Raw genomic sequence first — 25,513 nt, forward strand, 5'->3', positions numbered from 1 at the left:
TAGAGAGGAGAACTTGCACACACGATGACCACAAAGAGATCAACACAGAGATGGCACAGTGGTTTATCCCGTGGTTTGGCCAAGTCCAACACTTGCCTACTCCATGTTGTGGCGTCCCAACGGACGAGGGTTGCAATCAACCCCTCTCAAGCGGTCCAAAGACCCACTTGAATACCACGGTGTTTTGCTTTGTTTACTATATCTCGTTTGCGAGGAATCTCCACAACTTGGAGCCTCTCGCCCTTACACTTGATGTTCACAAAGAAGCACGGAGTAAGGGAGGGATGAGCAACGCACACAAGACACGAAATCAGAGTACCAACACGCACACAAGTCACAACAAGAGCTCACAACACAACCCGACGAGTTCACAACTCAAATGGAGCTCTAATTGCTATCACAAAGAATCAAATGCGCGAAATCGAAGTCTTGGTGCTTAGGAATGCTTAGAGAATGCTTGGTATCCTCCTTCATGCACCTAGGGGTCCCTTTTAGGCAGCTAGGAGCCGTTGAGAGAATTTCAAGAAGGCAATTCTTGCCTTCTGTCGCCTGGCGCACCGGACAGTCCGGTGCACCACCGGACACTGTCCGGTGCGGATCTCTTTCCTTATTTGGCGAAGCCGACCGTTGCAGTCTTGGAGCCGTTGGCGCACCGGACGCTGTCCGGTGCACACCGGACAGTCCGGTGCCCTATCCGACCGTTGGCGCTTGCTACGCGTCGCGCGTGGATTCCGTGGCCGATCGTTGGCCCGGCTGACTGTTGGCTCACCGGACAGTCCGGTGCACCACCGGACAGTCCGGTGATTTATAGTCGTACGTCGCCGACGATTTCCCGAGAGCAGCAAGTTCGCCTGAGTCAGCCTGGCGCACCGGACACTGTCCGTGTCCGGTGCGCCACCGGACAGTCCGGTGCACCCAGACTGAGCTGACTTTGGCTGAACAAAGTCATCTTTAATTCCAACTTGATTTTTTCTGTTTCCAGCACTTAGACATAATACATTAGTCCCCGAAACAATATACTAAGTCTTAGAAACATACCTTTATACTTGATTTGTACTTTGTCCACCATTTAACACTTAGGCACTTGTGTTGGACACTAAATCACCAAAATACTTAGAAATGGGCCAAGGGCACATTTCCCTTTCACAAACCCGGCTCCGGCCAAATCGTTGACAGCGTCAACAAACCAGCCCAAGAACTCGGAACCTGACCATGCACCCGGGCTACGATCAGATCACATGAGGGAACAACCAGACCGGCCGAGGCATCGCGAAAAGCATTAAGACCTCGGAGGAGTAAAACCACTCCTCTGAGGCCTCGGGGGCTACACCCGGCGGGTGCGCTCGCGCGCACCCACCGGGATAAAATGTAACCGAGAAAGGCCGGTCCCCTTGCAAAAAAGTGCGACAAAGCCTCCAAGCGAGTACCAACACTCCCTTTGAGGCTCAGGGGCTATTGTCGGGGACCATAATTAGGGGTACCCCCAAGACTCCTAAACTCGGTTGGTAATCACCATCAACACAAGCTGCAGAGCCTGATGGGCGCAATTCAGGACAAGGCTCCGTCCACTCAAGGAACGCGATCTCGCCCCACTCGAGCCTAGCCTCGGGCACGAACAGTAGACACAGGCGAATTCACGCCTCGCCCGAGGACCTCCTCAAGCAACGGGCACACCTTCGACTCGCCCGAGGCCCAGCTCGGGCAGGCTTCGCAGTGAAGCAACCTTGGCCAGATCGCCTCGCCAACCGACCGTATCGCAGGAGCATTCAATGCAAGGATCGCCTGACACCTTATCCTGACGCACGTTCCTCAGTCGGCAAGGCCGAAGTGACCGCAGTCACTTCGCCCCTCCACTGACTGACCTGACAGGAAAACAGCGCCGCCTGCCCCACTCCAACTACTGTGCCACCCGCTAGGGTGAGGCTGACAACAGCTAAGTCCCGCCTCAGGCGCCACAGGAAGCTCCACATCGCCCGACCTTGGGCCTCGGCCTCGGGAGAAGTCTCCGCCTCGCCCGACCCCGGGGCTCGGCCCCCGCCTCGGCCTCGGAAGATGGACTCCGCCTCGCCCGACCCTAGGGCTCGGCCTCGACCTCGGGCGGAATCGCGTCCTTGCCCGACCCCGGCTTTGGCCTCAGGAGGAGTCTCCGCCTCGCCCGACCTTGGGCTCGGACCGGCCACGCCACATGGGGGATCATCATTACCCTACCCCTAGCTAGCTCAGGCTATGGGGAACAAGACCGGCGTCCCATCTGGCTCGCCCCGGTAAACAAGTAATGATGGCACCCCGCGTGCGCCCATGACGACGGCGGTTCTCAGCCCCCTACGGAAGCAAGGAGACGTCAGCAAGGTTTCGGCAGCCCCGACAGTTGTGCTTCTACAGGGCTCAAACGCTCCTCCGACGGCCACGACATCGCATGCACAAGGCTCTAGCACTTCTCCGACAGCCACGTTGGCATGTACATAGGACTCTGGATCCTCTCTGCCGGACACGTTAGCATATTGCTACACCCCCATTGTACACTTGGATCCTCTCCTTACATCTATAAAAGGAAGGTCCAGGACCCTCGTACGAAGAGGTGGCCGCGCGGGAGGACGGGCTGACGAACAGGCTCTCTCTCCCCCTCGCGAACGCTTGTAACCCCCTACTGCAAGCGCATCCGCCCTGGACGCAGGATAACACGAGCCGCGGTTCTCTTTTCCCCCTTGTGTTCCATCTCACGTCGACCCATCTGGGCTGGGACACGCAGCGACAATTTACTCGTCGGTTTAGGGACCCCCCGGGGTCGAAACGCCGACAGAAACAGATAAATTAAAATAACAAAATTTATGTATGGCTAGGATCACAAATAGATTATGAAACATTTTCACATTTTGTATATAAGTTATCATGGTATTATATGTTCCCGTTGCAACGCACGAGTACACACCTAGTGTGTGTGTATATATATATATATATGTAGTATTTAGAGCCCTGAGCTCTATTTAACTACAGGAAGCCCCGACCAGGGGCGCAGACCGCACCAGACCTTTTTGGCTTATTGTACCTAACTGTGCTTACGCTAAATTATAATACGAGTTATGCTGATGTGTGTATCAGTTTACGCAAATATAGTCTGCACATATTACGTGCATCGGGCCCACAATCCGGCTCACGCGCTCACAATTATCCAGTCCCATGCTGCCACTATAAAAACACCCACACGCCGCCAGAGATTAGGTTTTAGCGGCGGCGGTGGTTCCCTCGGGCGTGCGACGGCGGTGATCCTGGGGCCAGCAGCGGTGTCGCCTCGAGGCAGGCGACCGACAGCGGCGCTCCACCAGGAACGAGCGACAATGACGCTCTGAGGCAGGCGGGCAAGCGGTGACGGCGCTGTCGAAGCGGACGGACGACGACAGCGCACCCTAGGCCCTACGACAACAGCGGTTGTCCCGTTCGTCTCTGCAATGGCCACCGCCACCGCCGCTCCAGCATCTGTGGCATCGTCCCTTGCACCCAAGGCCAATGACAGCAGGAAGGCGGTGGTGCCCGTCGACACGTCGGAGCTGGAGAAGCACGTGCTTGCGGTGGACGACAAATCCGTGGACCGCGCCGCGATCGCTAGGATCCTGCGCGGCTCCAGGTACAGGGTGACCGCCGTGGAGTCGGCGACGCGCGCGCTGGAGTTGCTCGCGATGGGCCTGATCCCCGACGTCAGCATGATCATCACCGACTACTGGATGTCTGGGATGACCGAGTACGAGCTGCTCAAGCGCGTCAAGGAGTCGGCGGCGCTCAGGGGCATCTACGTCGTCATCATGTCATCTATGACCATCGTGATTTATACATTTTCAAACAAAAATTTAAGATAGCTCTTATTGCATTTTACGCTTCCACTAAAAAGCAAGTGCCACATTCGTCGTTACAAAACAGATCATTGATTTACGCTAAAATTCGTATCCATTTACTCTGTTTCGGATCACGTTTTACTCTTAAATCCACCTGACCTAGAACCCAAGCACGATCGGAGCGCGATTTTCACGTCGTAATTTAGGCCACATTCGTCGTTACGAAATAGATTGATGATGTACGATAAAATTTGTACCCATTTACGCTGTTTGGTTCACGTTTTACGCTGAAATTTGACCAAGCCAAAATCCGTGCACGATCGAACGTGATCAATTTTCACGCCGTAATTTTCGGACCCCATTCGCTGTTACGAAACAGGTCTATAATTTACGTAAATTTCGTATTCATTTATGCTGTTTTAGCTCACGTTTTACGCCAGAATCTGCCCTAGCCAGAACCCGCGCACGATTGGGTGCACGCGATTTTCACGCCGTAATTTTGGGCTTCGTTTGATGTTACAAAACATATATATGATTTACGCTAAATTTCGTACTCATTTACGCTGTTTTAGCTCACATTTTACGCTGGAATCCGCCCGAGCAGAACCCGCGAACTGCGGCTGTAAATTAAAATTTATTTCCTTCTACTAATGCTCCTCAAACCGTAACTGTCCCTTTATTAACGCGATTATGCAGCACGTCTTTCCTTATATCAAACAGGTCAAGATTTATATAATGCATGGTTTATGCTATCATGTTACACATCGTTATGCAGTCGTAAACGGTTTATTTACGCATCGTTATGCAGTCGTTAACCGTCGCCAATATCACAGATACGAACGTGGACGAGCGGCTGTAAATGAGAATTTGTTTCCTCCCGTAACTGTGCCTTTATTTACGCGAACGTGGAGCACGTCTTTCCTTATCTCAAACCGATGGATATTTAAATGTTGCATGATTTACGCTATCATGTTACACAGCGTTATGCAGTCGTAAACGGTGTACACATGGTAATATTCGTTCCCGTGATTCGTGGCCCAAAGATTCCTTCTATGCATGATTTATGCACATTTTTACATATATTTATGCGTGCGTATATCGTCTGTCACGTCTCATCCGAGATTCGTGGCTATCATATGCATGGCTGACACATGTTCGCGTACAGTGGGCCAACTGCGATCTGGTTGACGTCCTGGCTGGGGCTTCCCCCACTAACGGAAGCCCAGGGCTTCCATTACCTCTTCCCTATATATATATATATATATATATATATATATATATATATATATATATATATATATATATATATATATATATATATATATATATACCCATTGCACACTTGAAACATCACAACTAGTTTAGCATCTCTTTACCTCATTACAAGAGCTGTAAGTTCAAGGGCAACAGCTATTCACTCTTCAGTGTCATTCGTTTGTCGCTGCAGTATGATGAACGCTTTGTCCGAGGGACTCTGTTTGGCCGACAAAAGTGGGTTGAGTCCCCAAGCACTTCTGGACGTACTGGTATAACACACTAGGACGTTTTTTTGAGATTGCATGCTGTACCGTTGAATGACTTGATCAGTGCTTACTCTTTGAATCCAAACAAAAAAGGACCTTGGCGCCATCGCAGACCCGATGTTCAAGCTGAAGGGGCCGACAATGCTGCAAGGCAGCTACAGCCCTGCGTTCCCTCTGAAGCACCAGCAGAAGGACATGAGGCTAGCTCTTGCGCTGGGACTGGGAGACGAGAACGCCGTAGCCATGCCAACAGGGGGGACCAGGATTTCTCGGCGGTCTACGAGGCTGTGAAGGGCGCGGGTGGTTCTGGTGGCCAGGCGTGATAAATTTTCCATGCCACACTGTCTCCTCTCTGCCGTCGTGGCGACATACGACACGAGTACGTGCGTATTCGAGATCTGGAAACCAGACCGTGCCTCGCAGAAGAAATAACATGGGGATCTCGTACTCGTATATCCTTGCTTTGTACTTATTGAAATTATGATTTCGGCTTCTTTTCTTAACTTTATGAATTCACACCCGCGTTTCGAAATCAAAGCACCACGTTACTCCTGTTTTATCGTCCTGGCCGTGCACAACAGTCTTTAAGAATTGCGTCTTTCTCTTTCCTTCTAAGACGAAGTGCATGCCCTGAAATCACAGATGCCACATGAGGACGACGGCCAGATCCACAACGACGCTTCATGCCGCTAGTCTCTGAAATCACAAAAACTTTTGACATTTTTCGACATAGCAGACGAAACTCTGTAATTATTAATTCTTACAGAAGTATACATATATATATATATATATTCAGAGGAACAACACACTAGGGTGCAGTTCCTAGGAGGATGAAGGGGCGTCCGGTTGCTTGCCAGGGAGCGCTGCTTCAAACGCAGGGTGTGACATGTACTCCGAGTGGAGCCTAGCAAGAGTGGGGTAGTTTGACTGCGGAGAAGAAGCACGTTTCATCAGCAGTTCTTTATTATTATTATTTTTTTAAAATGGAGACAACGGTTTACATTTGTTGTATAGTAACGAGAGGAAAAGGACAGTACCATGTCAATTTTAGTGCGTTCAATGGCTGCATAGATCTGGGGTGCAAGGAATACATCTGCCTGCATGTGAAGCAAGAATGGAAAGACAGTTTAATCTATTGGCAATAAACCCAGTATTTGTAAACAAACATATAACAGACAGAGGGCAAGTTGGCAAACAACAGGTTTATTGGCCTCAAAGAACAAATCCGGTTTTGACTCTGCATCAACACGAGTAATCTGCATCGTAATGTATTGGTGTTCTACTAGAAAATTTATACTTTCAGAGTCTACAACTGTACAATGCGCATAATGGGTTCCTAAAAAACTTATCCTTAGGCTATCTCCAGCAAATCTCCCATCTCATCCTCTATTTTAAACTTCACTCTGCAAACAGTATCATCTACAATTCCGTGTCCCTCATTTTACACTGGAGACAGTCTTATCCTTATGTTCATTTTGAGCTCATAGTCCATAATCATATACCCTCCTCTTTATAATGAGCATGAAATAAACACTGTCATCTGAAACTTTCAGAAAACCATAACAAAGTTGAATTTTCGTGGGAATAGAGCAAAATGATGGTGCTTCTCTATTTTATTTATTTTTAAAATCCCCCTCTCACGCATCAGCAGGAAGTGCTCAAGAACACATTCTAAAAAAAGGTGACAAATGGCGAGCAAACGTACCAGTTGGACTTCATCTCCTGTTGCATACTTCCCGGCGCATCCTTTTAGTTGTATCAGGTTCTCAATAGCTAAACCATTAGGGAAAGCGAGCACATTACAGGATAGCAAGCTACTAAGGGAACTATGACTCTATGAGTGAATTTCAATAGTGGTGTAATACAACAGAACTGCAAAGCAAACAATATTTTCTTGAAACAAATTTTGCTTGATGGAATTAATGCAGGCGAAAGTAGTAGTCACTTCAATCAGTAAAGGGCGGTTATGTCTGTGAACCAACCTGTGAAACCTCTCTCGATTTGTTGTTGAGTCCACAACACACTCTCCCCTGCACCAACCTTCTGGTCAATGAACCTCTGCAAACAGACAGGCAATGGGTCAAATAATGTTCCCATACGGTAACTTTGCATTTGATTTTCCTCTATTTGAGCAGAATCTTTTGTAAAAAATGTCTGTGGGGCTGCAGAGGCTGGAATTGTCCTCTTTTCTTTTTTAAAAACTGTATAATTGCACAATGCAGCGCTGCAGGCCGGAGAACTGGGAATCCTATATCACTATAGAACTTGACTAAGGTGCGCAGATCAATCTATTTCTACACAAATAACCACATATGCCAAGAAATAAGGTATGGTATATTTACCAACACTGTGAGGTTATGGAGAGGTTGAATACCAGAAGCTACAATGCTTGCAATCTGCAATAGGAAGATTGAAAAGTTCATGTTAAGCATGATGAATTGGTGATCAAGAAAAACAAAACAAACCACATGTCATTCCAGACTGCGGGTAGACCTTGGAACCTTGCTAAACTATATCGGCCTGTGCTGCACACTAGTGATGTAATGAATGGTAATGTGCAATCCATTGTAATGGTGAAGGACAATATTAGCCAGGAAAAAAATGAGTGGTATATAAAAATGCATGTTTCAAAGTGACATGGCTGTCGATGCTGAGCTGTGAACATAAAGAACAGGAACATTGTCAGTTCTGAGTACATATAATATCACACACTTGAGTTTGATTGTGTCCTGTGCTGAACCTGCCTGTACTGTAGCAGCCTGTGTGCTGCATGACAGCAACATTGCCATGTGGAACACCTGAAGGATGCACACGCATGCATGGACTCCAATAACTCCAGCAGCAATTATTTTACTTGTGCTTTATCTCTAGCATGTGTACTCTTTATCCCTTAGCTGGTTTGGTTTCCTGTTCAGCCCTTATCCACTCCGTACATGTGCAGCACAGGCCATAATTAAATTCAAATGCATGATATCATGCACATTCGGAACTAACAAGGCCATGGTCTGAATTTCGACATGCTCAACATCAACATTCATGTCACTTTGAAATAGGCATCTTCATTTACCACTAATTTCCTTTTGGGCAAGATTGTCTGAACCATTACAGCGGGTTGGAAACTACCATCCATTGCATCACTAGCATGTGGACTAACCCCACATGTAGTCCCAAGATGAACCATATTTACTGATTTATCCAGATCTGCTATTGAATTAAACTACTAAATTATTCCCCTTTTGCCCCCTTTGCCGTGCTACTTATTTAATGGCTTTGCCTCCTAAGATTAGTATGCTTATGGAAGGGTGCAGTATTTTCATGTGTCTGGAATGATGGAGCATAAAAGAAGCAAAGCTTTTTGGAAATGCATTTTATGTGTCTGCATTGGAGTATAAAATAACTAAATAAGTAAGGTCTTCTGAAAACGCATGAACCACCCCCCAAAAAGCAAGTCATAAACAAATTGCACAATCACTGTATAACATGCCACTTTATTATGTTTCTCTGCAATGCCACATTATTAATTATTATTTTATCCTCACAGTAACAATGTTCTGTCCTGAATTTCCACCGGCTAGTTTGAGCAGCCATGTCACCTACAACAATATGTGGATGTGGTCGCAATCATGGAAAAAAGGGGGTTGCAGAACCTATCATTACCTGGTGATTCAAAGCTTTCTTTTGAAGGTCTTGAGGTAGAAGAGGAGGCTCTGGGTACTTGTCCTCCAAATACTACATAGCACAAAGGAACAAGTGATTCAAGTGATAAACAATACTGAGACAATAAACTCAAAATCTCGATACTTGCCAGTGTTATCGCGTAAGAGTCACCTATTACAGAACTGCCATCAACCAACGCAGGGACGAACTTCATAGGATTAAGCTTGACGAATTCTGGTTCTCATGAAGATCAACCTATTAGTGACTTCTCAAACAAGACTCCTTGAATAATCTAATTGCAACCGGCTTTATTCTACAAAATCGTCTAGAACAATTTAATCAAGGTGTTAACACAGCCGAACGACACTCAAAAGTAAAGGCGAACAAAATGGAACTAGCAATGGCTAGCTCGGGTACCTAATACTTCATATTCAAGCAATTGTAACATAAGGTAGGTAGTACAAGTAATGGTATGGTGTAGTACGAACCCACCTGGATCAGACTGCTCGCCCTTGAGAAGGTTCACCGCCTTGTACTCGTAATCCACACCTGCAGAAAAAAAACAACCCACACATCGAATCAATCGAAACGAATGCATCAATGCGTCCAATAGACAATGGCCCGAGTCTTATTCAGCGGTGGCCGAACAGCACGCACCTTTGAGATTGAGAGCGATGCGGGCACGGTGGGAGCACGAGCTGCGCCAGTACGAGTACAGCATCAGTCGCCCCACCGTCGCCTCCGCCTCCGCCATTTGCAGATCAGTAGATTACAGTGACGACTTCGCTCAACCGTAGTCCGAGACCGAGAGCGAGAGCGACGGAAGAAGAGGAACCTGCAAGCAAGCGAAGTGGAACACGGAATACAACTGAAATGGGCTCGTTTGCAGCAGACGCGGCCCATTATTTGGTTAGGAAAAACCGGCCCAATCACGTCACGTCCGTCAAGCCAATCCTGAAGCCAGGTGTGCCCATGCCTAGTCCGAAAGCCGCAAGCCCAGCTGACGGGCCCACTATCCTTTTACTCCCTTCCTTCAAAGCGAAGTGGAAAACGTTTTGGACGACGAGTCGACGAGCACTTCGTGCTAGAGATGGCAATGGGTACCCGAAATCCGAAATCCGAAATCCGATGAGTTTTTACCCTATTAGGGTACGGGTTTGGGTCAATTTTTATACTCATAGATTTGTTAATGGACATAAATCTGTACCCAGCGGGTTTATGGGTACGAGTTTGTTCCTATAGTACCCAAACCCGTGAACCCATGAGTTTTTTAAACCCGACCAAACCTAACCTAGTGCATATTGTCATTTTATTTTATAAACGAACAACAAACTTGTTATTCCTTATTTACTTCATAATTTTTATCAATTGGTGAATGTATCAGTAGTCGGTGAGAGTGTTGCTTGCTTGCTATTATAGTTTTTAATAGCGTTATATATGTGGTGGATGGATAACTTAGTTCAAGGTCACTTAATTATACAACTTATTATTTGTATTTCATTCTCTCTACTAATAATTTTTATACCAAATCATGAACTCGTTGTTCATTACATAGATTTTGGATCATGATATCATTAATCATTACGATACTTATTGATTATGAGAAGAACAAGTATATTGGAGATAAAATCCGCGGGTAACCCATGGGTACCCGTTAACCCGATGGGTACGGGTTTGGGCAAAATCTCAAACCCGTCATGGGTACGAGTTTTTTAATGGACATAGATATTTTTCACGAGTACGGATTTGGGACGGCAAAACCCAGCGGGTTTGTACCCGTTGCCATCTCTACTTCGTGCTTTCCTTCTTTTACCAAATTGGCCCTCTGATATCCTCCTATTCTCGCAGGCCTCCACGCGACCACGCCGCGGTTTTGCACTTCTCGCCTTCTCTAATCTCTTTGCCTCCCTCCACCACCAGTCCACCACCACTGCTACCCAACCCTCGCTTCCCCAAACCCTAGCCAAGGGACACGGTGGCCGGCGATGGACGGCGACGGAGGAGGCGCTGGTGCGCTGCACCACCACACGCGCTCACCCGAGGACGTCTTCCGCGATTTCCGCGCGCGCCGAGCCGGCATCGTCAAGGCGCTCACCACGGGTCAGCTAGCCTCACGCATTTCCAGCCTCCTCCTCTCTGTCCTTTTGGTTTGTCGATGCTTCCTGACGCTGTAGTTGCTTCGGTGGTGCGCGCAGATGTGGAGAAGTTCTATCAGCAGTGCGATCCAGGTGACGCGCCGGACTTGGTTCCTCTCCCTCTTTTTTTTTCCTTCCATTTGTGCTGCTCGTATGTTCGTGCTAAGCTTCGCTTTTCACTGTATGCCGATCTGGCGTTCGTTTATGGAGCTCGATCCGGTTGCCGTTTAGGGATTCGTTGGATTTTTAAGAACGAATAGTTGGTCTGGTTAGCCATTTACTTTTGTTTTGTAAAATTACTAAGTTTTGATGTGACTGCCACGCATATTTTGTAATTTGATTTCGCCCTCCAGTTTATTTAGATGATCAAATAAAGTCTCTACCAGAATTCGAATTCGAGATCGCGGACTTTGATACCATGTTAGAGTGGACGCACTATCCAGTTCAACCCAAAAGCTTAATCTGATGGGAGGAGATATGCAATCCATTTATACACTTCAACACTCGGTAAATGTCATGGTTAGGTAATTTGAAGTCCTGGAATATGCTCCAGCTGTGGTCATTTTCATTTCTGCTTACATGCATAATGCTTGGGTTGAACGAAAAAAACCATGTACGGTACATAATAAAGGGGGGTCAACCAATTTTCATTTGCATTTCCATGCATAATGCTTGGTTTGTACATAAAAAACCATGTACCTTACATAATAAAGGGGATTGGCCAATCACAGTATGACAGTACACTATCACTTGATGGGACACATGATAATTTGGCTCAGGTTGGTGTATGTTGGTATTTGCTGAAATTTTCAGCCTCAGTGGAGATGATTTGTACTAATTGGTTACCATGGACCTAATCATTTAAACCCTCAGATGGATGTCGTTTTGAGCTACAAATCTGTTACTGCTGCTGTGAGGATTGACAGCTGGTTAAAACTATAAAAGCTAACTAAATTGATATAGTGCCTTTGACTTGATATATCATGTAACCTGGTTTTTCCAGGTTGCCCTCCTGTGTATGAAAAAGGAATGAGAAGTAACATATGTTAGTAGAAGGAATTACAAATTGTCTGAAGAAGTGTGAAGTGGAGACACGATAAAAGTCAGATGCAGACATCAACGATGACCGGCCTAATATTGCTCAATGTCCACAACTAAACCTGACGTACATTCATGGAAAACGGTTATGAGTAAAGTTGCTTCTAGTCATCATTGCAGCACCCGTTTACTGGATTAGCATTTTCTAATAGCATCCTTGGTCTGCTCTCTACTGATGTTCAGTAATATGCCATATTGTTGACATGAACACATCAGATTCCATATTTTTTTGTTTTGTCCCGTTGACATAGTGCTTTCTTTCTTATGCCAGAGAAAGAGAACTTGTGCCTTTATGGTTTGCCAAATGAGACTTGGGAGGTCACTCTTCCAGCTGAGGAAGTACCTCCTGAGCTTCCAGAACCAGCACTGGGGATAAACTTTGCCCGTGATGGAATGGTCGAAAAAGACTGGTTGTCTCTAGTTGCAGTTCATAGTGATGCATGGCTCCTGTCTGTTGCATTCTATTTTGGAGCTCGTTTTGGATTTGACAAAGATGCCAGGTTTGTGTTTTGTTTTCATGGCAAAGGTTTAATTCCTTTTTTTTTGCTTTAATTCACCCCTTTACTGTATTTGTGTTTCCCTTTTCGTACTTCTTATTGCAATATTGAATTCAGATGTCTATGGCCACAGATTTACTTCCATAATTTATTTTCATATTTTTTGGAAATATTTTCTTGGCACAAACTAGGGAGAAATGTATATTGTTCTCGTGTCTTGCTATGGGAGTGGTTAAGGAGGCGGGAAGAGAGGCAGGGGATCTAGTACTCTGTTTGGTGGATGCTAGCTGGGAGACGCATATGCATCAGTTACTGTAATGAAAATGCATATGGTTGCTTCCACAGGTTGGGAAGATGTATGTGAGAGTGGTGCACGGCAAGGGGGGGGGGATGGGGTCTAGTCTAGTACTCTGGTTGGTGGGTGCTAGATGGGAAGATGCATATGTTGCTTCCACAGGTTGTGGAGGCACATCAGTCGTGGAAACTGGAGTTCGGGAGGGATTTATGGCCTTTGTGGAGAAGAGTGTTGTGGTGGTGCATTAGGGAAATGATGTATGCAATGGGACAGTTCAGAGCTAGTGAGGAGTACTTAAGGCTGTGCTGAGTGGAAGGCTCCCTGCCATTATGCCACAGCTGTGGAGTGTCCCATTTCTAGGTGAGGAGATGGGGTTCCCTTAATTAGGTAATCTCCATTTATTTTCCATTTATAATATCTTTAGTTATCTATTTTCCATTCTTTTGCTCATGACAGCCCTACTCTCCTGTTGGAAAATTTGTCTGATTCAAAAAAAGATGTAGGCAGTTATTATGCATCTGTGTGGAGATATTCACCAAATATGTAATAACCATTTACGTTATAAAAAAATCTTTACTAGATTAAATTATAGTGGTGTTATATTTTAACTTGTTAAGGTTTCAAATAGAAATTGTTCTTCTAAATAGAATTGCTTACTGATCTTGCAGTTGTTAGTGTAGGCCACAAATTCTAGTGTAAAGATGTATAAGATGTTCCAGCTTTTATCCTTTTTGTAGCAAAAAAAACATATCACCTCTGTTCCAAATTATAGGTCTGTTTGACTTTTCTAGATATGTACCTTAGACATAGTGTATATCTAGGTGCACAGCAAAAGCTATGTACCTAAAAAGGGCGAAACAACCAATATTTGGGATAATCCATTGGTGGCATTTGGATTTCAGGAGAAGGCTCTTCACCATGATTAACAACCTGCCCACTGTTTATGAAGTTGTGACGGGGGTTGCTAAGAAGCAATCGAAAGCCCCCAACGGCAGCAGCAAAAGCAGCAAACCTAACTCTAAAGTAAGTAAATATCTTTTTTTGTGTCTGTGGCTCAAAAGTAATGCATATGTGCTACATCTCATATGCATTACATGTTGCTAATGCTGTTGATGCAAGACCCCTGGCTCGTTTGCTCTGCCATCTCTTGCAGCCATCAAAACTGACCAATTCTAACAGTAAGCCCGCGAAGCCAGCCCACCCAAAAGAAGAGGAGGACAGCGGCCGGGAGGACGCAGAGGAGGACCAGGCGTACCTGTGTGGGTCCTGTGGGGAGAGCTATGCGAACGGGGAGTTCTGGATCTGCTGCGATGTGTGCGAGAAGTGGTTCCATGGCAAGTGTGTCCGCATCACCCCTGCCAAGGCGGAGCACATCAAGCAGTACAAGTGTCCCAGCTGCAGCACCAAGCGGAGCCGAGAATGACGGCACCCTGGGAACAGGACCTGCTCCCAGTTAACGGAAGCATTTTAGAATCATTAGGAGCTATGAAGCGGTGTCATTAGAACCGCTTCACCTGTTTAGCGTACCGGTGCGCGTGCCGGCTGTTGTATCTTCTCTCGACGTGTGTTGTAAACTGGGCAGGGACATGGTAGCTAGTGGTGATGTGTTGTGTTAGCAGGCTGACTGCTGTCATCGTAGTGACGGATGAACTGCTGGCGTTTGGAAACTCGTGTTCGGTAATTAAGTGCTGCTTAGTGTGATAATTTCCTCCGGTTTATCACCTGATCTGAGCATGTTAGTGGCGAACACTGCTGAGACCATCATCACCGCGGTCACATACAGGTTGCTCCTGGGGGCATAGCACTTCAATATGGCGAAGCTGGCTCAAACAATTTAATTCATTTCTTTGCTCAGGCAAGTTGACATGTACCACTTGCTACTTTGTCACTAATCAAGTAGAAAGTGCTGCTAATCATCATGCTCCCTTGTACGGCATCATCACATGCCACCATATCTGTCGGCGTTTCGAGACCGGGGGTCCCTCGGGCCGACGAGTGAGCGTGTCCCAGCCCAGATGGGTCGAGCGCGAGGGCGAGCGCGAAGGGGAAGAAGCGAGGCGGCCGGAGACCGGCGTGAGAGAGGTGGGAATCCCGCGGCCTTCGTGTTCGTCCCGCGCCCAGGTCGGGTGCGCTTGCAGTAGGGGGTTACAAGCGTCCACGCGGGTGAGGGAGCGAGCGGCTTCCAAGCGAGCGTCTGTCTCGTCCTCGTCCCCGCGCGGCCAACCCTCTCTAAGAGGGCCCTGGTCCTTCCTTTTATAGGCGTAAGGAGAGGATCCAGGTGTACAATGGGGGGTGTAGCAGAGTGCTACGTGTCTAGCGGGGGAGAGCTAGCGCCCTAAGTACATGCCGATGTGGCAGCCGGAGAGATTTTGGCACCCAGCTGATGTGATGTCGTGGCCGTCGGAGGAGCGATGGAGCCTGGCGGAGGGACAGCTGTCGGAGCGGTTGAGTCCTTGCTGACGTCCTCTTGCTTCCGTTAGGGGGCTAGTAGCCGCCGTCGTCACAGAGTATGCGGGGCGCCATCATTGCCTATCTGGCGGTGCTGGCCAGATGGGACGCCGGTCTTGTTCCCTGCGGCCCGAGTCAGCTCGGGGTAGGGTGATGATGGTGCCTCCTTGTTGACGTAGCTGGCCCGCGCCCTAGGTTGGGCGATGTGGAGGCTCCTCCGAAGCCGGGGTCGAGTCTGTCTTCCATGGCCGAGGTCGAGTCCGAGCCCCTGGGTTAGGCGAGGCGGAGGTCGTCGGCAGAGGCCAGGGCGGAGTCCGAGCCCTGGGGTCGGGCGAAGCGGAGTTCGTCGTCTTCTGGGGCTGAGCCCGAGTCCGAGCCCTGGGTCGGGCGGAGCGGAGTTCGCCGTCTTCCGGGACTTAGCCCGAGTCCGAGCCCTGGGTCGGGCGAAGCGGAGTTCGCTGTCTTCCGGGACTTAGCCCGAGTCCGAGCCCTGGGTTGGGTGGAGCGGAGTTCGCCGTCTTCCGGGACTTAGCCCGAGTCCGAGCCCTGGGTCGGGCGGAGCGGAGTTCGCCGTCTTCCGGGGCTGAGCCCGAGTCCGAGCCCTGGGTCGGGCGGAGTGGAGTTCGCCGTCTTCCGGGACTTAGCCCGAGTCCGAGCCCTGGGTCGGGCGGAGCGGAGCTTCCTATGGTGCCTTTGGCAGGGCCTGACTGCCTGTCAGTTTCACTCTATCAAGTGGCACTGCAGTCGGAGTGGCGCAGGCGGCGCTGTCCTTCTGTCAGGCCGGTCAGTGGAGCGGCGAAGTGACAGCGGTCACTTCGGCTCTGCCGGGGGGCGCGCGTCAGGATAAAGGTGTTAGGCCACCTTTGCGTTAAATGCTCCTGCGACTTGGTCGGTCGGTGCGGCGATTTAGTCAGGGTTGCTTCTTAGCGAAGGCAGGGCCTCGGGCGAGCCGGAAATACGTCTGCCGTTGGAGGGGGGCCTCGGGCGAGACGGAAATCCTCCGGGGTCGGCTGCCCTTGTCCGAGGCTAGGCTCGGGCGAGGCGTGATCGAGTCGCTCGAATGGATTGATCCCTGACTTAATCGTACCCATCAGGCCTTAGCAGCTTTATGCTGATGGGGGTTACCAGCTGAGAATTAGGAGTCTTGAGGGTACCCCTAATTATCGTCCCCGACAGTAGCCCCCGAGCCTCGAAGGGAGTGTTAACACTCGCTTGGAGGCTTTCGTCGCACTTTTTTGCAAGGGGACCAGCCTTTCTCGGTTGCATTTTGTTCCGGTGGGTGCGCGCGAGCGCACCCGCCGGGTGTAGCCCCCGAGGCCTCGGAGGAGTGGTTTCACTCCTTCGAGGTCTTAATGCCTCGCGTAATGCTTCGGCTGGTATGGTTGTTCCCTCATGCGAGCTGGCCGTAGCCCGGGTGTACGGTCGGGTCCCAAGTTCTCGGGCTGGTATGTTGACGCTGTCAACGGTTCGGCCGGAGTCGGGTTTGCGAGAGCAGCCCCCGAGCCTCCGCACAGGGCGAGAGGGCGATCAGGGACATACTCGGCTTTTTTACATACGCCCCTGCGTCGCCTTTCCTCAAGGAGGAGGGGGGAAAGCGCCATGTTGCCCTCGATGGGCGCCGAACATGGTGTCTCCGGTGAGCTGCAAGCGGGTAATCCGAGTGGACGTCCGTGCCCCGTTCGTTAGGGGTCGGCTAGGGGCCCAGAGGCACGCCCAAAAGTACCTGCGGGTGATCTGCCGGACCCGGTCCCCTAGCGACGGGGTCCGAGGGCTCGATGCCTCCCTCTGATGGGATTCCGTTACAAGATCGCTCCCGCTGGTCTCGGAAATGTCCTAGGGTACTGATAGTCGCCTAGAGGGGGGGGTGAATAGGGCGAAACTGAAATTTACAAAAATAATCACAACTACAAGCCGGGGTTAGCGTTAGTAATAATAAACGAGTCCGCAAGAGAGGGAGCAAAACAAATCGCAAGCAAATAAAGAGAGTGACACGTGGATTTGTTTTACCGAGGTTCGGTTCTTGCAAACCTACTCCCCGTTGAGGAGGCCACAAAGGCCGGGTCTCTTTCAACCCTTCCCTCTCTCAAACGGTCCCTCGGACCGAGTGAGCTTTCCTTCTTCTCAATCAACCGGGAACAAAACTTCCCCGCAAGGGCCACCACACAATCGGTGCCTCTTGCCTCGGTTACAATTGAGTGTTGATCACAAGAGCAAAAGAGAAAGAAAGAATGCGATCCAAGCGCAAGAGCTCAAAAGAACACGGCAAATCTCTCTCTCTAGTCACTAGGGTTTTGTGTGGAATTGGAGAGGATTTGATCTCTTTGAATGTGTCTAGAATTGAATGCCTAGCTCTTGTAAGTGGTTGAGAAGTGGGAAAACTTGGATGGCAATGAATGTGGGGTGGTTGGGGTATTTATAGCCCCAACCACCAAATGTGGCCGTTGGGGAGCCAGTCTGCTCGATGGCGCACCGGACAGTCCGGTGCACACCGGACATGTCCGGTGCCCCTGCCACGTCATCAGTGCCGTTGGAATCTGACCGTTGGAGTTCTGACTTGTGGACCACCCTTGATGTCCGGTGGCGCACCGGACAGCTCCTGTTCATTGTCCGGTGCGCCAGTATGGGCAAACCTGACGTCTGCGCGCGCTGCGGCGCATTTAATGCCTCTGCAGGTAGCCGTTGGCGCGGGATAGCCGTTGCGCTGGAGTCACACCGGACAGTCCGGTGCACACCGGACATGTCCGGTGAATTATAGCGGACGAGCCGTTGGCTTTTCCCGAAGCTGAAGAGTTCCTGAGGCCGCTTCTCCATGGCGCACCGGACACTGTCCGGTGTACACCGGACAGTCCGGTGAATTATAGCGCGAGAGCCCCTGGAAATTCCCGAAGGTGGCGAGTTCGAGCTGGAGTCCCCTGGTGCACCGGACACTGTCCGGTGGTGCACCGGACACTGTCCGGTGGCACACCGGACAGTCCGGTGCGCCCAGACCAGAGGGCCTACGGTTGGCTCTTTGCCCTTTTGTTGAACCCCACACTTGGTCATTTTATTGGCTATGTTGTGAACCTTTGACACCTGTATAACTTATACACTAGAACAAACTAGTTAGTCCAAAGATTTGTGTTGGGCAATTCAACCACCAAAATTATATAGGAACTAGGTGTAAGCCTAATTCCCTTTCAATCTCCCCCTTTTTGGTGATTGATGCCAACACAAACCAAAGCAAATATCGAAGTGCATAATTGAACTAGTTTGCATAATGTAAGTGTAAAGGTTGCTTGGAATTGAGCCAATATAACTACTTACAAGATATGCAAGGAATGTTTCTTTCTTATATAATATTTTGGACCACGTTTGCACCACTTGTTTTTTTTTTTTTGCAAAACCTTTTGTAAATCCTTTTCATAGATCTTTTGCAAATAGTCAAAGGTAAATAAATAAGAGTTTGCAAAAGAATTTTCAAGATTTGAAATTTCCTCCCCCTGTTTCAAATGCTTTTCCTTTGACTAAACAAAACTCCCCCTAAAAGAGATTCACCTCTTAGTGTTCAAGAGGGTTTTGATATACCATTTTTGAAATACTACTTTCTCCCCCTTTTGAACACAATAGGATACCAAATGATAAAGACTTTTGGAAAGCACTACGTTTTTGAATTTGGTGGTGGTGGTGCGGTCCTTTTGCTTTGGGCTCATTTCTCCCCCTTTTTGGCATGAATCGCCAAAAACGAAACCATTAGAGCCCTATTAGTGCAATCTTCCCCTTTGGTCATAAATAAGTGAGTTAAGATTATACCAAAGACGAAGTCCTTTTGCGTTTGAGCTTTTACTCTCTCCCCCAAGGATGAAGTTCTTTTCCTTGATGCTCATTTTTCCCCCAAAGAAGAGAGAGTTGCTCGGAGTGGTGGCGAAGTATGAGTTACGGAGTGGAAGCCTTTGTCTTCGCCGAAGACTCCAATTCCCTTTCAATATACCTATGACTTGGTTTGAAATAGACTTGAAAACACATTAGTCATAGCATATAAAAGAGATATGATCAAAGGTATTCAAATGAGCTATGTGTGCAAGCTTAGCAAAAGAAATTTCTAGAATCAAGAATATTGAGCTCATGCCTAAGTCTGGTAAAAGATTGTTCATCAAGTGGCTTGGTAAAGATATCGGCTAATTGATCTTTAGTATTAATGTAAGAAATCTCGATATCCCCCTTTTGTTGGTGATCCCTAAGAAAATGATACCGAATGGCTATGTGCTTAGTGCGGCTATGCTCGACGGGATTGTCGGCCATTTTAATTGCACTCTCATTATCACATAGCAAAGGGACTTTGGTTAATTTGTAACCGTAGTCCCGCAGGGTTTGCCTCATCCAAAGCAATTGCGCGCAACAATGTCCTGCGGCAATGTACTCGGCTTCGGCGGTGGAAAGAGCGACCGAATTTTGCTTCTTTGAAGCCCAAGACACCAAGGATCTTCCCAAGAACTGGCAAGTCCCCGATGTGCTCTTCCTATTGATTTTGCACCCCGCCCAATCGGCATCCGAATAACCAATTAAATCAAATGTGGATCCCCTAGGGTACCAAAGCCCAAACTTAGGTGTATAAGCCAAATATCTCAAGATTCGTTTTACGGCCGTAAGGTGTGATTCCTTAGGGTCGGATTGGAATCTTGCACACATGCAAACGGAAAGCATAATATCCGGTCGAGATGCACATAAATAAAGCAATGAACCAATCATCGACCGGTATACCTTTTGATCCACGGACTTACCTCCCGTGTCGAGGTCGAGATGCCCATTAGTTCCCATGGGTGTCTTGATGGGCTTGGCATCCTTCATCCCAAACTTGGTTAGAATGTCTTGAGTGTACTTCGTTTGGCTGATGAAGGTGCCCTCTTGGAGTTGCTTTACTTGAAATCCTAGAAAATACTTCAACTCCCCCATCATCGACATCTCGAATTTCTGTGTCATGATCCTACTAAACTCTTCACATGTAGACTCGTTAGTAGACCCAAATATAATATCATCAACATAAATTTGGCATACAAACAAGTCATTCTCAAGAGTTTTAGTAAAGAGTGTAGGATCGGCCTTGCCGACTTTGAAGCCATTAGCAATAAGGAAATCTCTAAGGCATTCATACCATGCTCTTGGGGCTTGCTTGAGCCCATAAAGCGCCTTAGAGAGCCTATAGACATGATTAGGATACTCACTGTCTTCAAAGCCGGGAGGTTGCTCAACATAGACCTCTTCCTTGATTGGTCCGTTGAGGAAGGCACTTTTCACGTCCATTTGATAGAGCTTAAAGCCATGGTAAGTAGCATAGGCTAATAATATGCGAATTGACTCAAGCCTAGCTACGGGTGCATAGGTTTCACCAAAATCCAAACCTTCGACTTGTGAATACCCTTTGGCCACGAGTCGAGCTTTGTTCCTTGTCACCACACCATGCTCATCTTGCTTGTTGCGGAAGACCCATTTGGTTCCTACAACATTTTGGTTAGGACGTGGAACTAAATGCCATACCTCATTCCTTGTGAAATTGTTGAGCTCCTCTTGCATCGCCATCACCCAATCCGAATCTTGAAGTGCTTCCTCTACCCTGTGTGGCTCAATAGAGGAAACAAAAGAGTAATGTTCACAAAAATGTGCAACCCGAGATCGAGTAGTTACCCCCTTATGAATGTCGCCGAGGATGGTGTCGACGGGGTGATCTCGTTGTATTGCTTGGTGGACTCTTGGGTGTGGCGGTCTTGGTTCTTCCTCATCCTCCTTTTCTTGATCATTTGCATCTCCCCCTTGATCATTGCCGTCATCTTGAGGTGGCTCATCTTCTTGATTTTGCCCTTCATCAACTTGAGCCTCATCCTTATTTTGAGTTGGTGGAGATGCTTGCGTGGAGGAGGATGGTTGATCTTGTGCATTCGGAGGCTCTTCGGATTCCCTAGGACACACATCCCCAATGGACATGTTCCTAAGCACTATGCATGGAGCCTGTTCTTCACCTACTTCATCAAGATCAACTTGCTCTACTTGAGAGCCGTTAGTTTCATCAAACACAACGTCACATGAGACTTCAACTAGTCCAGTGGACTTGTTAAAGACCCTATATGCCCTTGTGTTTGAGTCATAACCAAGTAAAAAGCCTTCTACAGTTTTAGGAGCAAATTTTGATTTTCTACCTCTTTTAATAAGAATGAAGCATTTGCTACCAAAAACTCTAAAATATGAAATATTGGGCTTTTTACCGGTTAGGAGTTCATATGATGTCTTCTTGAGGATTCGGTGAAGATATAACCGGTTGATGGCGTAGCAGGCGGTGTTGACCGCTTCGGCCCAAAACCGGTCCGGTGTCTTGTACTCATCAAGCATGGTTCTTGCCATGTCCAATAGAGTTCGATTCTTCCTCTCCACTACACCATTTTGTTGAGGTGTGTAGGGAGAAGAGAACTCATGCTTGATGCCCTCCTCCTCAAGAAAGCCTTCAATTTGAGAGTTCTTGAACTCTGTTCCGTTGTCGCTTCTTATTTTCTTGATCCTCAAGCCAAACTCATTTTGAGCCCGTCTTAAGAATCCTTTTAAGGTGTCTTGGGTTTGAGATTTTTCCTGTAAAAAGAATACCCAAGTGAAGCGAGAATAATCATCCACAATTACAAGGCAATACTTACTACCGCCGATGCTTATGTAAGCGATCGGGCCGAATAAGTCCATGTGTAGTAGCTCCAGCGGCCTGTCGGTAGTCATGACATTTTTGTGTGGATGATGAGTGCCAACTTGCTTCCCTGCTTGGCATGCGCTACAAATCCTGTCTTTCTCAAAATGAATATTGGTTAGTCCCAAAATGTGTTCTCCCTTTAGAAGCTTGTGAAGATTCTTCATTCCAACATGGGCTAGTCGGCGGTGCCAAAGCCAACCCAAGTTAGTCTTAGCAACTAAGCAAGTGTCGAGTTCAGCTTTTTCAAAATCTACCAAGTATAGCTGACCCTCTAGCACTCCCTTAAAAGCTATTGAATCGTCACTTCTTCTAAAGACAGTAACACCAGTATCAGTAAAAAGACAGTTGTAGCCCATTTTACATAATTGGGATACGGAAAGCAAATTGTAATCTAATGAATCAACAAGAAAAACATTGGAAATGGAATGGTCAGGAGATATAGCAATTTTACCCAAACCTTTGACCAAACCTTGATTTCCATCCCCGAATGTGATAGCTCGTTGGGGATCCTGGTTTTTCTCATATGAGGAGAACATCCTTTTCTCCCCGGTCATGTGGTTTGTGCACCCGCTGTCGAGTATCCAACTTGTGCCCCCGGATGCATAAACCTACAAAACAAGTTTAGTTCTTTGTTTTAGGTACCCAAACGGTTTTGGGTCCTTTAGCATTAGATACAAGAACTTTGGGTACCCAAACACAAGTCTTGGAGCCCTTGTGTTTGCCCCCAACAATTTTGGCAACTACCTTGCCAGATTTGCTAGTCAACACATAAGATGCATCAAAAGTTTTAAATGAAATGGCATGATTATTTGATGCATTAATAGTTTTCTTTCTAGGCAACTTGGCATGGGTTGGTTGCCTAGGTCTAGATGTCTCACCCTTATACATGAAAGCATAATTAGGGCCAGAGTGAGACTTCCTAGAATGAATTTTCTTAATCTTATTCTCAGGATACCCGGCAGGGTACAAAATGTAACCCTCGTTATCCTGAGGCATGGGAGCCTTGCCTTTAACAAAGTTAGACAAGTTCTTAGGAGGGGCATTAATTTTGACATTGTCTCCCTTTTGAAAGCCAATGCCGTCCTTAATGCCCGGGCGTCTCCCATTATAGAGCATGCTTCTAGCAAATTTAAATTTTTCGTTTTCTAAGTCATGCTCTCTAATTTTAACATTAAGTTGTGCTATGTGATCATTTTGTTTTTTAATTAAGGCAAGGTGATCATGGATAGCATCAACATTAATATCTCTACATCTAGTGCAAATGGACACATGCTCAATAGTAGATGTAGAGGGTTTGCAAGACTTTAATTCAATAACCTTAGCATGCAGCAAATCATTTTTTGTTCTAAGGTCGGAAATGGTAGCATTGCAAACATCAAAATCCTTAGCCTTAGCAATTAATTTTTCATTCTCATTTCTAAGGCTAGCAAGAGAAATGTTCAATTTTTCAATCCTAGCAAGCAAATCATCATCATTATTTCTAGGAATTGAAACATTGCAAATATGAGAATCAACCTTAGCTAACAAATTTGCATTCTCATTCCTAAGGTTGTCTATAGTCTCATGGCAAGTACTTAGCTCACTAGATAATTTTTCACATTTTTCCATTTCTAGAGCATAAGCATTTTTAACCTTAACATGCTTCTTATTTTCTTTAATAAGGAAGTCCTCTTGAGAGTCCAAGAGTTCATCCTTCTCATGTATAGCACTAACTAATTCATTCAACTTTTCTTTTTGTTCCATGTTAAGGTTGGCAAAAAGAATACGCAAGTTATCCTCCTCATTTTTATCATCTTCATCACTAGATGTTTCATATTTAGTGGAGGACTTGGATTTTACCTTCTTTTTGCCGTCCTTGGCCATGAGGCACTTGTGACCGACGTTGGGGAAGAGGAGGCCTTTGGTGATGGCGATGTTGGCGGCGTCCTCATCGTCGGAGGAGTCGCTTGAGCTTTCGTCGGAGTCCCACTCCCGACAAACATGGGCATCGCCGCCCTTCTTCTTGTAGTACTTTTTCTTCTCCTTCCTCTTGCCCTTCTTGTCGTTGTCCCTGTCACTATCACTTGATAATGGACATTTAGCAATAAAGTGACCGGGCTTACCACACTTGTAGCAAACCTTCTTGGAACGGGATTTGTAGTCCTTCCCCTTCCGTTGCTTGAGGATTTGCCGGAAGCTTTTGATGATTAGGGCCATCTCCTCGTTGTCGAGCTTGGAGGCGTCAATTGGTTGTCTACTTGGTGTAGACTCCTCCTTCTTCTCCTCCGTTGCCTTGAAGGCCACGGGTTGCGCCTCGGATGTGGAAGGCTCATCAAGCTCGTTGATCTTCTTGGAGCCCTTAATCATGCATTCAAAACTAACAAAATTCCCGATGACTTCCTCGGGGGTCATTTGTGTATATCTAGGATTGCCACGAATTAATTGTACTTGAGTAGGGTTAAGGAAAATAAGGGCTCTCAGAATAACCTTAACCACTTCGTGGTCATCCCATTTTGTGCTCCCGAGGTTGCGCACTTGGTTCACCAAGGTCTTGAGCCGGTTGTACATGTCTTGTGGCTCCTCCCCTTGGCGAAGACGGAAGCGACCGAGCTCCCCCTCGATTGTTTCCCGCTTGGTGATCTTGGTGAGTTCATCACCCTCATGCGCTGTCTTGAGTAGGTCCCAAATCTCCTTGGCGTTCTTCAACCCTTGTACTTTGTTGTATTCCTCCTTGCTTAAAGAGGCAAGGAGAATGGTTGTGGCTTGAGAGTTGAAGTGCTCGATTTGGGCCACTTCGTCCGTGTCGTAGTCCTCATCCCCTACGGATGGTACCTGTACACCATACTCAACAACATCCCATAACCTTTTGTGGAGAGAGGTTAGATGAAATCGCATCAAATTACTCCACATAGCATAATCTTCACCATTAAAAGTTGGTGGTTTGCCTAATGGGACGGAAAGTAAAGGTGTATGTTTAGGAACGCGAGGGTAGCGTAGGGGGATCTTACTATACTTCTTACGCTCTTGGCGCTTAGAAGTGACGGACGCCGCGTCGGAGCCGGAGGTGGAGGTCGATGAAGTGTCGGTCTCGTAGAAGACCACCTTCCTCATCCTTTTGTGCTTGTCCCCACTCCGATGCGGCTTGTGAGAAGATTTTTCCTTCTTCTCCTTATGGTGAGAAGAGGAAGATCTTTTCTCCTTCCGCTTGGAGGATTTCTTCTTCTTCTCTCTTCTCTTGGTGCGGGACTCTTCCGATGAAGATGAAGTGCTCCCTTGGCTTGTAGTGGGCTTGTCGTCGCCGGTCTCCATCTCCTTCTTGGCGTGATCTCCCGACATCACTTCGAGCGGTTAGGC

The 25,513-nt window shown here is 47.4% G+C and overlaps 3 protein-coding genes across 5 annotated transcripts; 2 read left to right on the top strand and 1 right to left on the bottom strand.

Annotated features, from left to right (window-relative positions):
* The first annotated feature begins 3,446 nt into the window (after positions 1–3,446).
* LOC103628703 (two-component response regulator ORR6-like) lies at positions 3,447–4,686 on the top strand. Its single transcript, XM_008648859.1, has 2 exons — positions 3,447–3,815; positions 4,636–4,686. The coding sequence occupies exons 1-2, from the start codon at positions 3,447–3,449 to the stop codon at positions 4,684–4,686; spliced, it is 420 nt and encodes a 139-aa protein (XP_008647081.1).
* Positions 4,687–5,957: 1,271 nt separating this feature from the next.
* Positions 5,958–9,816, bottom strand: LOC542543 (glutathione transferase17). The gene is made up of 9 exons (NM_001112084.2): positions 9,665–9,816; positions 9,500–9,556; positions 9,156–9,241; positions 9,008–9,079; positions 7,693–7,746; positions 7,333–7,408; positions 7,056–7,123; positions 6,388–6,447; positions 5,958–6,277 (listed from the first exon to the last, which is right to left on the bottom strand). The coding sequence occupies exons 1-9, from the start codon at positions 9,759–9,761 to the stop codon at positions 6,173–6,175; spliced, it is 675 nt and encodes a 224-aa protein (NP_001105554.2). The 5' UTR covers positions 9,762–9,816; the 3' UTR covers positions 5,958–6,172.
* A 1,034-nt stretch (positions 9,817–10,850) lies between these two features.
* LOC100273857 (uncharacterized) lies at positions 10,851–14,750 on the top strand. Of its 3 annotated transcripts, XM_035967821.1 has the most exons (6): positions 10,913–11,107; positions 11,203–11,410; positions 11,496–11,666; positions 12,512–12,740; positions 13,935–14,055; positions 14,186–14,750. In XM_035967821.1, exons 3-6 carry the CDS (start codon positions 11,654–11,656, stop codon positions 14,453–14,455), a joined length of 633 nt encoding a protein of 210 aa, XP_035823714.1. In that variant the 5' UTR covers positions 10,913–11,107; positions 11,203–11,410; positions 11,496–11,653; the 3' UTR covers positions 14,456–14,750. The 3 variants fall into 3 exon arrangements, with proteins under 3 accessions (XP_035823715.1, NP_001339362.1, XP_035823714.1); XM_035967822.1 differs by lacking the exon at positions 11,496–11,666 and having other exon boundaries at positions 10,851–11,107; positions 11,203–11,235; positions 12,146–12,740; NM_001352433.1 differs by lacking the exon at positions 11,496–11,666 and having other exon boundaries at positions 10,886–11,107; positions 11,203–11,235; positions 14,186–14,734.
* The last annotated feature ends 10,763 nt before the right edge of the window (positions 14,751–25,513 follow it).

This window comes from Zea mays, chromosome 5 (genome assembly GCF_902167145.1).
Source record: "Zea mays cultivar B73 chromosome 5, Zm-B73-REFERENCE-NAM-5.0, whole genome shotgun sequence".
NCBI classification, from domain to species: domain Eukaryota; kingdom Viridiplantae; phylum Streptophyta; class Magnoliopsida; order Poales; family Poaceae; genus Zea; species Zea mays.

What these genes read in the sequence shown, in the direction of transcription:
- LOC103628703 (XM_008648859.1), top strand. Translation starts at nt 3,447, where the DNA reads ATGGCCACCGCCACCGCCGCTCCAGCATCTGTGGCATCGTCCCTTGCA. An exon ending in TCATGTCATCTATGACCATC is followed by an intron (nt 3,816 to 4,635) that starts GTGATTTATACA and finishes ATCGTTATGCAG; the next exon opens with TCGTTAACCGTCGCCAATAT.
- LOC542543 (NM_001112084.2), bottom strand. Translation starts at nt 9,761, where the DNA reads ATGGCGGAGGCGGAGGCGACGGTGGGGCGACTGATGCTGTACTCGTAC. An exon ending in CATCGCTCTCAATCTCAAAG is followed by an intron (nt 9,557 to 9,664) that starts GTGCGTGCTGTT and finishes TTTTTTCTGCAG; the next exon opens with GTGTGGATTACGAGTACAAG. An exon ending in AATCGAGAGAGGTTTCACAG is followed by an intron (nt 7,124 to 7,332) that starts GTTGGTTCACAG and finishes CTAATGGTTTAG; the next exon opens with CTATTGAGAACCTGATACAA.
- LOC100273857 (NM_001352433.1), top strand. Translation starts at nt 10,993, where the DNA reads ATGGACGGCGACGGAGGAGGCGCTGGTGCGCTGCACCACCACACGCGC. An exon ending in GGATTTGACAAAGATGCCAG is followed by an intron (nt 12,741 to 13,934) that starts GTTTGTGTTTTG and finishes TTTGGATTTCAG; the next exon opens with GAGAAGGCTCTTCACCATGA. An exon ending in GCAGCAAACCTAACTCTAAA is followed by an intron (nt 14,056 to 14,185) that starts GTAAGTAAATAT and finishes CATCTCTTGCAG; the next exon opens with CCATCAAAACTGACCAATTC.